This window comes from Neoarius graeffei, chromosome 3 (genome assembly GCF_027579695.1).
Source record: "Neoarius graeffei isolate fNeoGra1 chromosome 3, fNeoGra1.pri, whole genome shotgun sequence".
Taxonomy (NCBI): Eukaryota; Metazoa; Chordata; class Actinopteri; order Siluriformes; family Ariidae; genus Neoarius; species Neoarius graeffei.
Genome location: NC_083571.1, coordinates 23,792,074 through 23,807,811, shown reverse-complemented (window position 1 = coordinate 23,807,811; position 15,738 = coordinate 23,792,074). Strand labels below are relative to the sequence as shown.

The 15,738-nt window shown below is 44.7% G+C and overlaps 1 protein-coding gene across 2 annotated transcripts in view; it reads right to left on the bottom strand.

Moving 5' to 3' along the window:
* The window catches only part of qdprb.1 (quinoid dihydropteridine reductase b, tandem duplicate 1), a 62,165-nt gene extending 46,784 nt beyond the window's left edge, over positions 1-15,381 (bottom strand). Inside the window, exon 1 of one of the 2 annotated variants that reach the window (XM_060916526.1) lies at positions 15,203-15,381. In XM_060916526.1, coding sequence (XP_060772509.1) covers positions 15,203-15,295 — 93 coding nt within the window. In that variant the 5' untranslated portion in view covers positions 15,296-15,381. The remainder of the gene's footprint in view (positions 1-15,202) is intronic. The other variant, XM_060916525.1, reaches the window with a different exon arrangement.
* Between the last annotated feature and the right edge of the window lie 357 nt (positions 15,382-15,738).

The window sequence follows — 15,738 nt, the reverse complement described above, 5'->3', positions numbered from 1 at the left end:
CAAGACGAGGCACTGGGGGGAGCACAAGTGGTGAAGGTGTTGTGTGTGCACGGGGATGTTCACAACTACCCTTTAGTGTCAGTCCACATTCTATTTTGAGGGGAAAAATTTAGTGTAAAGGCGGCGGTTAATCCTCGCCTTACCCACTCGATAATTTTGGGGACTGATTGGCCGGGATTTCGGGAGTTAACGACTCATTTAGTGAAGAGTGGGTCCTGCCGTAGTTCAGCAGGGGGAGGTCCCGGTGTGGCATTGGCAGGAGCAGCTGTCACAGAGCCGTCTATGTCATCACCGCGTCAGAGTGAGAAGCAGCAGGCTCCTCCTCCCTCTCTCGGGAATCCCTCGCGGATTTCCCGTTACAGCAGTCGCGAGACGAGACTCTGCGGCATGCGTTTGGCCAAGTGAGAGTAATCGATGGTCAAATGCTCCAGCCAAATGCCACCCCGTCCTTCCCCTATTTCTCCATTATGAAGGATAGATTATACCGAGTGATGCAGGACACTCAGACTAAGGAGACGGTCTCACAAATTTTGATCCCAAAGAGCCGCCGGGAATTGGTATTCCAGGCGGCTCACTTTAATCTCATGGCTGGACACTTGGGGCAGGATAAGACACGAGCCCGAATAATGACCCGGTTCTATTGGCCAGAGATTTGCGGCGACGTCCATAGGTGGTGTACGGTGTGCCGCGAATGCCAATTAGTAATCCAGCAGCCATTCCAAAAGCGCCTTTGCGCCCTCTACCATTAATCGAGACCCAGTTCGAAAGAATTGGGATGGATCTCGTCGGGCCATTAGATCGGTCAACACGCGGGTTTTGCTTTATTTTAGTTCTGGTGGACTATGCAATGCGATACCCGGAAGCAGTGCCTCTTCGCAATATCTCAGCATGCAGTATTGCGGAAGCACTCTTCCATGTCATCTCCCGAGATGGAATCCCCAAAGAGGTTCTGACTGATCAAGGCACTTTGTTTATGTCATGCACACTGTGCGAATTGTATGGGTTACTGGGAATTAAGCCGATCCGCACCAGCATTTAATCACCCAAAAACGGACGGTTTAGTCGAACGGTTCAATCGCACCCTTAAGAATATAATTAAAAACCTTGTACACGAGGACGCATGCAATTGGGATAAATGGCTCAAACCCCTGTTATTCGCAGTGCGAGAGGTCCCACAAGCCTCCACGGGGTTCTCCCCGTTCGAATTATTATATGGGCATAAGCCACGTGGCAGCCTAGATGTACTGCGGGAAAATTGGGAGGAGGGACCTTCACCAAGCAAAAATGAAATCCAATACATTATTGACCTGCGCACAAAACTCCACACACACGCACCTAAACCAGGAGAATTTGCGGCAGGCCCAAGAACGGCAAATCCGCCTGTACGACAGGGGTACGCGCCTTAGGGAGTTCGCACTGGGAGATAAAGTACTTGTACTGTTGCCCACGTCGAGCTCCAAATTGATCGCCAAGTGGCAAGGACCCTTTGAGGTCACAAGGCGAGTCGGGGACGTTGACTATGAGGTGAGGCGAACGGACAAGGGTGGGGCACTACAGATTTACCACCTCAATCTACTCAAACTCTGGAACGAGGAGGTCCCCGTGGTGTTGGTGTCATTGGTTCCGGAGGAGGCGGAGCTGGGGCCGGCGGTTCAAAAGCGGTTATACAGTTCAAAAGCTGATTCAGAAGTTCAGAAGTTGCATTGTGTACCTCTCCGGTCCCCTGTGGAGACCACCTCTCCCTGACCCAACTCATGGAGTTTGCCCAGTTGCAGACAGAATTTTCGGACGTGTTCTCGCCCCTGCCCGGCTGCACCCACCTCATAGAACACCACAATGAGACGCCCCCGGGGATGGTAGTGCGCAGCCGCCCTTACAGGCTACCCGAACACAAAAAAAAAAAAAAAAAAGAAAAAAGGTGGTTCGGGAAGAACTCGAGGCCAAGCTCAAAATGGGCATCGTCGAGGAGTCCCACAGTGACCGGAGCAGCCCAGTGGTCTTGGTTCCCAAGACTGACGGGTCGGTCCGGTTCTGTGTGGACTACAGAAAAGTCAGCGCGGTGTTTAAATTCGATGCGTACCCAATGCCTCGTATTGACGAGTTGCTGGATCAACTAGGCACGGCTCGCTTTTATTCGACACTGGATTTGACAAAGGGTTATTGGCAGATCCCCTTGACTCCACTATCCCGAGGAAAAAAAAAAACAAAAATTGCCTTTTCCACACCATTTGGCTTACACCAATTTGTCACACTTCCTTTTGGGCTGTTTGGAACGCCCGCTACGTTCCAGCGGTTTATGGACAGGGTCCCCCGCCCCCACGCGGCCGCATATTTAGACAACATAATCTATAGTAATGACTGGCCGCGGTATCTGCAACACCTGAGGGCCGTCCTTGGGTCGCTGAGGCGAGCGGGTCTCACGGCCAACCCGAAGAAGTGTGCAATTGGGCGGGTGGAAGTACGGTATCTGGGCTTCCACTTGGGCAATGGGCAGGTGCGTCCCCAAATTAATAAGACAGGAGTGATTGCGGCCTGCCCCAAGACCAAAAAGGGGGTGAGACAGTTCCTGGGGCTGGCTGGCTACTTTCGTAGGTTTATACCTAATTATTCGGACGTCACCAGCCTGCTGACTGATCTCACTAAAAAGGGGGCACCAGATCCGGTCCAGCGGATGGAGCAATGCCAGCGGGCTTTCTCTGAGGTGAAGGCTGCACTGTGTGGGGGGCCACTGTTACACTCCCCTGACTTTTCTCTCCCCTTTATGTTGCAGACAGACACGTCGGACAGAGGGCTGGGGGCTGTTTTGTCCCAGGAGGTGGAGGATCGCCCCGTGCTGTATATCAGCAGGAAGCTGTCAGTGCATGAGGGGTGCTACAACACAATAGAGAAGGAGTGCCTAGCAATCAAGTGGGCGGTCCTCGCCCTCTGCTACTACCTGCTGGGACGCCCTTTCACCCTCTGTTCGGACCACGCGCCCCTCCAGTGGCTCCACCGCATGAAGGATGCCAACGTGCGGCTCACCCGTCGGTATCTGGCACTCCAGCCCTTTAACTTCAAGGTGATCCACAGGCCGGGGGCGCAGATGGTCGTGGCGGGGGCTTTATAGATAATTGGGCTAATTTTAAGGGCACTGCTGACCTGTTAGGACAGGATGGTATCCATCCCACTCAGGAAGGTGCTGTTCTCATTTCCTACAGCACAGGTCATAGTCTCAGAACAGGCCTAGTTAATTTCTGACAATCCAGAGCCAAGGCCAGGGAGCAGACGAACAGGCTAAACCGACTGTCTGCTAGCTGCACAGAGTCGTCACTCAGGGTCCACTACATCAAGACTGTGTCTGTTCCCTGAGCTCAACAAAAAAGTGGAAATATTCAGAGAGTTTGTTCCAGTAACCTAATCAATATAAAATTAGACCATACTGACTGTACAGCCGCTGCCAGCACCTCTGATCTAAAGGTGGGGCTATTAAATATTAGATCTCTTACGCGCTAATAGTTAATGAACTCATTACTGATCAGGAGTTTAATATACTTTGTTTAACTGAAACATGAATTAAGCCAAATGAATATATAACATTAAATGAAGCGAGTCCTCCTGGATACAGTTATATACATCAGTCTCATCTAACTGGCAGAGGAGGAGGTGTCGCGGTTATTTATAAAGATTATCTAGGTGTAACGCAAAAACCTGGTTATAAATTGAATGCATTTGAAGTTCTTCATACTAATATAAATGTATGTAGCCTTGAAAAATAAGTCTACCCAGTTAATTCCATTGCTTATTATTTACAGGCCCCTGGGGCCATATTCTGAGTTTCTTTCTGAATTTGCAGATTTTATCTCAGACCTGGTTATTTCCTTAGACAAAGCTTTAGCTGTCAGAGATTTTAATATTCACTTCAATAACCCAGAAGACCCTTTGAAAAACAGCCTTTGTGTCCATTTTAGATTCAGTAGGGATTAATCAGAATGTCATAGGACATAATGGTGGTCACACCCTCGATCTAATACTAACATTCGGGTTAAACGTAGAAAATATAGTCAACTTCAGACTGTGGAAGTGTATCTCAGATCATTATCTCATCTCATTCAAAATATGTCTGAGTAATAATATATGCACCTCACCACGCTACTGTATTAAACGTACATTCACGTCAACTACTGCACAGAGCTTTATAAATGATCTCCCAGAGTTATCAACTTTGATTGGGTCACCGTCGGCCCCTGCACAACTTGATCAGGCAACTGAATGCTTAGAGTCAACATTCCCCCATACTTTAGATAATGTAGCTCCTCTTAAATGGAAAATGTTCAGAGACAAAAAAATTAGTACCCTGGTATAATGATGACACTTGCACTTTAAAACAGATCACTCGAAAATTGGAACGTAAACGGCGTCAAACAAAATTGGTAGTGTTCAAATCAGCGTGGAAGGAGAGCTTCCTGAAGTACAGAAAAGCTCTTAGTGCTGCTAGATTAACATATCTCTCCTCCCTAAGAGAAGATGATAAAAATAATCCTAGATTCCTATTTAATACTGTAGTAAAATTAATTAAAGCCGCAAGCGGCCTCGACGGGCCCTCGCGCCAGCGGCCAAGGGGGGCGGGGGCATGCGTCCACGCGAAATACCTTCCACAGCTTCTTCGGCAAGAGACATTACTCCCGCCATGGCGACAAAGCACAGAATTGGACACATGGCAACGATAGGGTCTCGCACTGAACGGTGCTCGGGCCCTAATAATAATAGTGCCCCAATAAGGGTCTTGGAAAGAGTTTGCTTGCCAAGTTTGACAAATCAGAAGCAGCAATATCATTTCTGCCATAACCAGCACCCCCAGGGGCGAAAGCGCACAAAATTTGGCGTACATGTCAGGTGAGCTATGAAGAGTTTGCGTATGAAGTTTGATGACAATTGAGTAAATGGAAGATGAGATATAGATTTTTGAAGAATAAAATTTTTGGTTTTTCCCATGTCAGTAGGTGGCGCTATGCTGTACATGAGCGATTATGAGTTGGAAAAATAAGTGTCTACAACAGCAACGCACTATAACAAGGAAGTGGTGTGAAGGAAAAGCATTATGGAATTATTTACCAAAAACCCGTTTTGGAGCAATTGCGTCGGCCAAAAACAGCGCCCCCCATGGACGAAAATTCCCAAAATGTGGTATACATGACATGGGAGGTAGTAAGAGGGTGGCCGTGAAGTTTGACCAAATTTGAGGAAAGATTGGAGTGTTTGCCCAAAAATAGCGCCCCCAGTGGCGAAATATCACAGAAAGTGGGTAACATGTCAGAAGCCCAATGAGTGATCTGCGTGTGAAGTATGAGCAGTGTTGAGCAAGTAGAAGATTTGTTATGAATTTTTAAGCATGTAAAATGTTGCATTGAAAATTGATTGACGTATAACTTCTGAACGCTTTATGCTACGTGAAACCTATTTAGTAACTTTTGTCAGCCATGTCTGTAGATGATGTGTATCAATTTTGGTGACATTCCTATGAACGGTCTAGGAGGAGTTGCGCCGTCTTCGTGGCCATGCATTTCGCACAAAAGTGAAATTACCTCACTTCCTGTTGGGCGTGGCTAATGCATTGGCATTACATTTTTGTCTGGCTTAGTGAGATACATAAGCGCACCAAATGGCATGCCACTACTACAAACTACATGGCAACCAGGCACCTTAATGTGGGAGGCCAAAATCACAACGAGTTAGGGGGCGCTATAGAGGCCCTGAGGCCCGCCTGGATCTGGGCTTCTGGTTCTCAGTAGCGGTGGCAGTCTAAGAAAAAGGAGCCAAATTTCGTGCGTTGTCGACCATGGCAAGCGCCCCAATAAGGGTCTTGTAAAGAGTTTGCTTGGCAAGTTTGACAAATCAGAAGCTGCAATATCATTTTTGCCATAACCAGCACCCCCAGTGGCGAAAGTGCACAAAATTTGGCGTACATGTCAGGTGAGCTATGAAGAGTTTGCGTATGAAGTTTGATGACAATTGAGTAAATGGAAGATGAGATATAGATTTTTGAAGAATAAATTTTTTGGTTTTTCCCATGTCAGTAGGTGGCGCTATGCTGCACATGAGCGATTATGAGTTGGAAAAATAAGTGTCTACAACAGCAACGCACTATCACAAGGTAGTGGTGTGAAGGAAAAGCAGTATGGAATTATTTACCAAAAACCCGTTTTGGAGCAATTGCGTCGGCCAAAAACAGCGCCCCCCATGGACGAAAATTCCCAAAATGTGGTATACATGACATGGGAGGTAGTAAGAGGGTGGCCGTGAAGTTTGACCAAATTTGAGGAAAGATTGGAATTTTTGCCCAAAAATAGCGCCCCCAGTGGCAAAAAATCACAGAAATTGGGTAACATGTCAGAAGCCCAATGAGTGATTTGCGTGTGAAGTATGAGCAGTTTTGAGCAATCAGAAGATTTGTAATGAATTTTTAAGCATGTAAAATGTTGCATTGAAAATTGATTGACGTATAACTTCTGAACGGTTTATGCTACGTGAAACGTATTTAGTAACTTTTGTCAGCCATGTCTGTAGATGATGTGTATCAATTTTGGTGACATTCCTATGAACGGTCTAGGAGGAGTTGCGCCGTCTTCGTGGCCATGCATTTCGCACAAAAGTGAAATTACCTCACTACCTGTTGGGCGTGGCTAATGCATTGGCATTACATTTTTGTCCGGCTTAGTGAGATACATATGCGTACCAAATGGCATGCCACTACAACAAACTACATGGCAACCAGGCACCTTAATGCGGGAGGCCAAAATCACAACGAGTTAGGGGGCGCTATAGAGGCCCTGAGGCCCGCCTGGATCTGGGCTTCTGGTTCTCAGTAGCGGTGGCAGTCTAAGAAAAAGGAGCCAAATTTCGTGCGTTGTCGACCATGGCAAGCGCCCCAATAAGGGTCTTGTAAAGAGTTTGCATGGCAAGTTTGACAAATCAGAAGCTGCAATATCATTTTTGCCATAACCAGCACCCCCAGGGGCGAAAGTGCACAAAATTTGGCGTAGACGTCAGGTGAGCTACGAAGAGTTTGCGTATGAAGTTTGATGACAATTGAGTAAATAGAAGAAGAGATATAGATTTTTGAAGAATAAATTTTTTGGTTTTTCCCATGTCAGTAGGTGGCGCTATGCTGTACATGAGCGATTATGAGTTGGAAAAATAACTGTCTACAACAGCAACGTACTATCACAAGGTAGTGGTGTGAAGGAAGAGCATTATGGAATTATTTACCAAAAACCCGTTTTGGAGCAATTGCGTCGGCCAAAAACAGCGCCCCCCATGGACGAAAATTTCCAAAACGTGGTATACATGACATGGGAGGTAGTAAGAGGGTGGCCGTGAAGTTTGACCAAATTTGAGGAAAGATTGGAATTTTTGCCCAAAAATAGCGCCCCCAGTGGCGAAATATCACAGAAATTGGGTAACATGTCAGAAGCCCAATGAGTGATTTGCGTGTGAAGTATGAGCAGTTTTGAGCAATTAGAAGATTTGTTATGAATTTTTAAGCATGTAAAATTTTGAAATGAAAATTGATTGACGTATAACTTCTGAACGGTTGATCCTACGTGAAACGTATTTAGTAACTTTTGTCAGCCATGTCTGTAGATGATGTGTATCAATTTTGGTGACATTCCTATGAACGGTCTAGGAGGAGTTGCGCCCTCTTCGTGGCCATGCATTTCGCACAAAAGTGAAATTACCTCACTTCCTGTTGGGCGTGGCTAATGCATTGGCATTACATTTTTGTCCGGCTTAGTGAGATACATATGCGTACCAAATTGCATGCCACTACTACAAACTATATGGCAACCAGGCACCTAAATGCGGGAGGCCAAAATCACAACGACTTAGGGGGCGCTATAGAGGCCCTGAGCCCCGGCCAAGTTTGGGCTTCTGGTTCTGAGTAGCGGTGGCAATTCTCGGAACTGGTGCCAAATTTCGTGCGTTTTCGCCCATGGCAAGCGCCCCGAAAATGGCCCAACAGCGGAGAAAAATAAAGAAGAAGAAGAAGAAGCAGAATAGTGAACTCTTACAAGAACAATAGGGCCTTCGCCCATAGGGCTCGGGCCCTAACCAGGAATAAGTCCACTATAGACACATGCACACCTGTAGTATGTAGTAGCAACGACTTCATGAATTTTTTTTAATGACAAAATTGAGAATATCCGACAAAAAAAATTCAAACTACTAATTTAAGGTCAGACAATTTAAGTTACCCTGTAGTTAACAATATAACTGTATCAGATCAGCAATTAGAATGTTTTACTCCCCTTAGAGACACTGAATTACTTTCATTAATCTCGGCATCAAAAGTCTCAACTTGTGTACTAGATCCCTTACCTACACGTCTATTCAAACAGATAATACCTGAAGTAACTGAACCGCTTCTAAAAATAATAAATTCTTCTCTTACAATTGGCTATATACCCAAATCCTTTAATCTAGCAGTTATCAAACCCCTGATTAAAAAACCTGACCTTGATCCCTGTCAGCTGTCCAATTATAGGCCAATATTAAACCTCCCCTTTATCTCCAAGATCCTTGAAAAAGCTGTGGCACAGCAGTTATGCTCATATTTACATAGGAATAACATCCATGAAATGCATCAGTCAGGATTTAGACCTCATCATAGCACAGAGACAGCTCTGGTTAAAGTAGTAAACGACCTACTGTTGGCGTCTGATCAGGGCTGTGTCTCGCTGCTTGTGTTGCTTGACCTTAGTGCAGCATTTGATACCATTGATCATTCCATTCTTCTGGATAGACTAGAAAATGTTGTGGGAGTTAAGGGAACGGCCCTCTCCTGGCTCAGCTCTTATTTAACTGATCGCTATCAGCATGTTGATGTAAATTGGTGATTTTTCTAGACATACTGAAGTTTGGTGTTCCACAAGGTTCTGTCTTAGGCCCACTGCTTTTTTCTTTATATATATATATATATATATATATATATATGTTACCTCTGGGTGATATTATTCGTAAACATTGTATTAGTTTCCACTGTTATGCTGATGACACACAGTTGTATGTTTCTGCAAAACCAGATGAGAGACACCAGCTTAATAGAATTGAGGAATGTGTAAAGGACATTAGACACTGGATGCTCATTAACTTCCTTCTGCTTAACTCTGACAAGACTGAAGTACTTGTACTAGGACCACATGCAGCTAGAAGTTAGTTTTCTGATTACACAGTAACTCTGGATGGCCTTTCTGTTTCTTCACGTGCGGCAGTAAAAGACCTCGGAGTGATTATTGACCCCAGTCTTTCATTCGAAACTCACATTGATAACATCGCCTGGATAGCTTTCTTTCATCTCAGAAATATTGCTAAAATAAGAAATTTAATGTCACTACATGACACGGAAAAACTAGTTCATGCTTTCGTTACCTCCAGGTTGGATTATTGTAATGCCTTACCGTTTGGATGTTCCAATAAGTGCATAAACAAGCTCCAATTAGTTCAAAACGCAGCAGCAAGAGTCCTTACTAGAACTAGAAGATATGACCACATCACCCCTGTCTTATCAACACTGCACTGGCTCCCAATCAAATTTCCTATTGATTATAAAATACTACTATTGACCTTCAAAGCACTGAATAGTCTCGCACCACAGTACCTGAGTGAACTTCTGCTCCTCTATGACCCGCCACGCCTACTTAGATCAAAAGGTACAGGCTATCTGCTGGAACCTCATAAAGTGAAAGCTACATCAGGGGGCAGAGCCTTTTCTTACAAAGCCCCACAGTTATGGAACAGCCTTCCAAGTAGTGTTCGGAACTCAGACACAGTCTCGGTGTTTAAGTCTAGGCTGAAAACATATCTCTTTTGTCAAGCCTTTTGTTAATGGTGTTTATGAGGTAAAGGAGTAGATCTGGAGGGTCCTCAGACAGAGTGTTTTGGTAAACTGGGATGTATGGATACTGTCAGTCCCCCACTCGCTTGCTCACTTGAGTCTGTTGATGGTGTAGTGGCTGGCTGCTTTATGTCCTGGGACTCCCTCATGCCTGCGTTACCTTCTGGCTCTCCCCTTTTAGTTATGCTGTCATAGTTCGTTTTGCCGGAGTCCCTGCTTGCACTCAGTGCAATATGTGTACTGTTCCTACTTATTCAGGTGACATTGGGCATACCTAACAACCTGTGTTTTTTCTCCCCCCCCCCCAAAATCTGTCCCTCTGAGTTACATGTTGGTCCTGGGATCGAGATGCTGACCTCTTCTGCTCCTCGGACCTGGCTGATCCATCCTGGTGCCCTGTGTCTGGTTGGAGTCTCATCGCATCGCTCCTGTGAAGGACGGACCCATGCGGACAGTTGAAAATCACACCTGGAGGGCGCTCTGGACACTTACAGTAATGCTTTTACGGCTGAGGACTACAGTTGACTTGCTAACTTTAGGACTGCAGTTGTCATGAACAGTTTTACACTCAAGTTTCCATCAATGAAGAGTTATAACATCAATGAAACTGACTTCTTTGTTAAAACTGTTAACGTTATAGTCATGTTGTCTGTTGTTGCCCAAATGAGGATGGGTTCCCTTTTAAGTCTGGTTCCTCTCAAGGTTTCTTCCTCATGTCATCTGAGGGAGTTTTTCCTTGCCACAGTCACCACAGGCTTGCTCATTGGGGATAGATTAGGGATAAAATTAGCTCATGTTTTAAGTCGTTCAAATTCTGTAAAGCTGCTTTGCGACAATGTTTATTGTTAAAAGCGCTATACAAATAAACTTGAAAACAACACACCAGCACAGAAGACCACTCCTCCCCCAGATGAACAGGCCGTATGTCTGGATACGGCCAGTGTGGAGAGGACCCTCTCCAGGATCAACCAACATAAGGCAGCTGGACCAGACAACATCCCTGGTCATGTTCTGAAGGAGCTGTGCCATGGAGCTCAGGGATGTCCTCACTGACATCTTTAACATCTCCCTGAACCAAGCGGTTGTCCCCACGTGTTTCAAAGCTACAACCATAATACCAGTGCCAAAGAAGCCCCTCCCATCTAACTATAACGACTATCGGCCTGTAGCACTGGCTTCCATCATGAAGTGCTTTGAGCGACTGGTCAAGCAGAACATAAAGTCCATTCTCCCTTCCTCTCATGACCCGTTCCAGTTTGCATATAGGTCAAACAGGTCCATAGAGGATGCTATCTCCGCTGCTCTCCACCCAGCCCTTACTCACCTGGACTCAAAGAACACCTATGTGCGAATGCTGTTCTTGGATTACAGTTCGGCATTCAACACAATCATTCCCCAGCAGCTAATACAAAATCTCGGACATTTGGGACTCAACACCTCTCTTTGTAACTGGGTGCTGGACTTTCTTACAGGGAGGCCACAGAACGTTCGGGTCAGCAGTAACACCTCCAGGACCATCATGCTGAACACAGGGGCCCCCACAAGGGCATGTACTCAGCCCGCTGCTCTTCACCCTGCTGACCCATGACTGTGTACCAATCTACAGCACCAACCACATCAAGTTTGCGGATGACATGACTGTGGTGGACCTCATCCCTAACAACGATGAAGCCAACTACAGGAATGAGGTGAGCCAACTGGTTGAGTGGAGTAAAGACAACAATCTCTTCCTGAATGTGGAGAAGACCAAAGAGATTGTAGTTGACTTCAGGAGAAGTTACTCACAGCATCCCCCTCTGACCATCGATGGTGCTGCAGTGGAGAGGGTGAGCAGCACCAAATTCCTAGGGGTGCACATCGCTGAGGACCTCTCCTGGTCCAACAACATCGCCTTGCTGGCCAAGACGACTCAAACTTGCAAACTGAAGAGTGCACGAGTCCCACCCCCCATCATGTGCTCATTCTACAAGGGCACCATTGAGAGTGTCCTCCCTGGCTGCATCACTGCGTGGTATGGAGGCTGCAGTGCCCCCTGCCGGAAGACTCTGCAACGCATAGTGAACATAGTGAACCAGCAAGATCATTGGTACCCCTCAGCCCTCCCTTACGGACATCTATCACTCCTGTCTCACCTGCAGAGCCATCAGCATCGCTGGTGACACCTCCCACCCTTCACACTCACTCTTCAGCCTCCTGCCCTCAGGTAAAAGGTACCGGAGCCTCCGGGCCCACTCCACAAGACTGCTAAACAGCTTCATCCACCAGGCTGTCAGGATGCTGAACTCTGTCCACTACCTACCCCCTACCCTTGGTCTGTAACAGAATTCATTCACACAAGAAAACTACCTCATCCGTTTGCACATCACACCACAAACATTAGCATTACTGCTGTATCTGCTGCTATTGCTCATTTGCACTACTGTCATATACACCTCATAAGCTGCTCTTCTAGCACCTTGTCCATTATTGTACTGTATTGCACTACTGCTATTTTGTACATTGATTTTTATATTATATATATATATATATATATATATATATATATATATATATAAAAACACACTATATATTTTTTTTCTTAATTTTTTATCTATATTTATAAATATTTATATCTCGTGTGTGTGTGTGTGTGTGTAATCTTTATCTGTTTTTTTACAAGTAAGGTGAGAGAGAAATGGCATTTCGAGTCTCCTATATGTATAGTGAATTGACAATAAAGAATCTTTGAATTTGAAATTACAAAAAAAAAAAAATCCTGGCTCTGCATCCATATCCAGATTTACATAAAAATCTACTCATTTGTTCCTGGGCCCATGGCCCACCTTTCTACCAAATGTCATCCAAATCTGTTCAATACTTTGAGTTATGTTGGGAAATTACCAAAAAAAAAAATCCTGGATCGGCATACATTTCTGGATCATACTATGCAAATCGGGATATGTACACCATTCACATACTGTACATATCCAGATTTACATCAAAATCTACCCTTTTGTTCCTTGGCCCATGACCCACCTTTACTCCAAATTTCATCCAAATCAGTTCACTAATTTGAGTTACAGTGGGAATAGAAAAACAAACAAATGGAGGCAAAAACATAACCTCTTCCAACAAAGTTGTCAGAGGTGTATTTTAAAAAAAAAAAAAAAAGACAATAAAACCCCACCTCATTTAGTAGTGGAAACAGACCACAATATCACACAGTTAATATGCTGTCAGCAGTATTTCACACTGAATCATAGAGTAAATCATGGGTGATGTAGTGGTTAGCACGGTCGCCTCACAGCAAGAAGGTTCTGGGTTCAAGCCCAGTGGCCGGCGAGGGCCTTTCTGTGCAGAGTTTGCATGGGTTTCCTCCGGGATATAATCTGTAATCTGCTATAAGATGGGAGAAACAAATGAAGTGATTCTCGGAGAGGACTTTTTTTTGACAATTCAGAATCCACTACTTCCATAGTGCTTTTAAATATAAGGCTGTAAGCTTTGTGTTAGTTGTCTCTAATATTTATGTCCCAATATCTTGACCACATTTTAGGATAAAAATAATCATTTTAGATATTTTATATTGAAAAATTAGCTGTCTCGGAGAGGACTTTTTCTGACACAATTACATACTAATTTGATCAAAATAGTCTGAAAATTTACCGGCATTCAACATTAAAACTTAACTAAGTTTCCAATGATATGGAACCAAATATTTGTTTTATGGTATAAAGAATGATTTAAGTGCATCCCTTTTGGAGCTACCTGTGGTCAAAAAAAGCACTTTTTCTAAATGACACGAGTAATTTTGCTAAATATGATATATATTGCCACACATTCACCAAAAATAACGTTGTCACCAAAATTTTTTTTGCATGGTAAATAAAGCTATCACAGGGCTACAATAAACAACCAAGTTTATTGAGTCAAGCCTTTTGATATTGAAGATAAGTGTTAAATGTGATTTTTAGCTTGAATACCCTGATTGTAAAACAACCCTTAACTGGTGACTCTAAATTGACCGTAGGTGTGAATGTGAGTGTGAATGGTTGTCTAATGGCCCTTTTCCACTACCCTTTTTCAGCTCACTTCAGCCCGACACGGCTCGCGTTTCGACTACCTCAGAGCAGCACGACTCAGCTCGCTTCAGCCCTACTCAGCACCCAAAACTCGCATGGTTTTGGAGTGGGGCTGAAAGCGAGCCAAACCGAGCCGAGTGGGGCTAGGGACATGAGGAGACACTCCCCTGTGCACTGATTGGTGAGGAGGAGTGTCCTCACATGCCCACACACGCCCCGCGAGCACGCTGGGGTCTGTAAACACCGTAAACCCGGAAGAAGAAGAAGAATTACGAGAATTTCTGAAGCCTTATGCGCCTCGCCTCATCTATACGCTCTTGCCAGTATCTGTTGGCGTTGTCGGTGACAACAAGCCACAGCACCAAGACCAGCAACACTAACGACTCCATGTCCTCCATGTTTATTGTTTACTATCCGGGTTGTGAGACTACCGCTTAAAAGCTCACTGATGTCACTGTTTGCGCTGCCTAACGACATCACATGACGTCCACCCACTTTCGCTAACTCCACCCAATGTGTCCACCCACTTCCAGCCAGCACGGTTCAGCGCGGTTGTAGTCGAAATACAACTCCAACAGCCCCACTCAGCACGGCATGGCTCAGCCCAACTCAGCCGCGTTGGTAGTGGAAAAGCGGCATAAGTGTCAGCCCTGTGATGACCTGGTGACTTGTCCAGGGTGTACCCTGCCTTTCGCCCATAGTCAGCTGGGATAGGCTCCAGCTTGCCTGCGACCCTGTAGAACAGGATAAAGCGGCTAGAGATAATGAGATGAGATATTATCAAGTCAGTGCAAAACATTTTCAGAAATTACTTTTCCAACACAAAATTAAATGCTACAGAAAAACATCTGGATGTCAATAAAGAAAGCAGCATGTTATATGAAGAGAGACACGCTTCAGAGAAATAACAGAATGAAGACTGCTGGGGGTTTGGGGCAAAATGAAGAAGCAAGTGTGACAGTCAAAGTGTCCAGAAGAATTGTGGCTGGTTCTGGAACTTTCTCATTAAAACTTACAGTTCATTTCTTTATAAAACTGTACACATTATACCTAAAAACTAATTTTTTTACACCAAATATGGATTTATATTACCGTTTACTGCTCTCTATAGTATTTTTTTTAAAGTAGAAGCATTTCACTTCATTATTTTTGAAGCCATCTTTGCTTGCACCTAAGACTTTTGCACACTGCTGTAGTCAGTCCTACCATGAATAAACAGCTGTGTTACTCTTCTGTCCTGTATCCTGTTACGGAAGTATGATCTACTCACCCAGTTTTTAGATCTAAAGTACTCGACGCATTTCGAGCCCAGAGCTCCTTTCCCTCCGTAAACAATGACTTTACGAGCCTCAACAGCTGCCATTTCTTATTAACCTGAATTTCAGGTGTAAATTCCAAATAAGCGTGTAAAAACTCCGAGTACACTTGCAATAGCGACACCTAATTGAAGCTCTCTATCGCCCCCTGAGGCCTGGAGGATGTGGAGTAGACGACATGTACAGTACATACAGTGGTGCTTGAAAGTTTGTGAACCCTTTAGAATTTTCTATATTTCTGCATAAATATGACCTAAAACATCAGATTTTCACACAAGTCCTAAAAGTAGATAAAGAGAACCCAGGTAAACAAATGAGACAAAAATATTATACTTGGTCATGAATTTATTGAGGAAAATGATCCAATATTACATAGCTGTGAGTGGCAAAAGTATGTGAACCTTTGCTTTCAGTATCTGGTGTGACCCCCTTGTGCAGCAGTAACTGCAACTAAACGTTTCCGGTAACTGTTGATCAGTCCTGCACACCG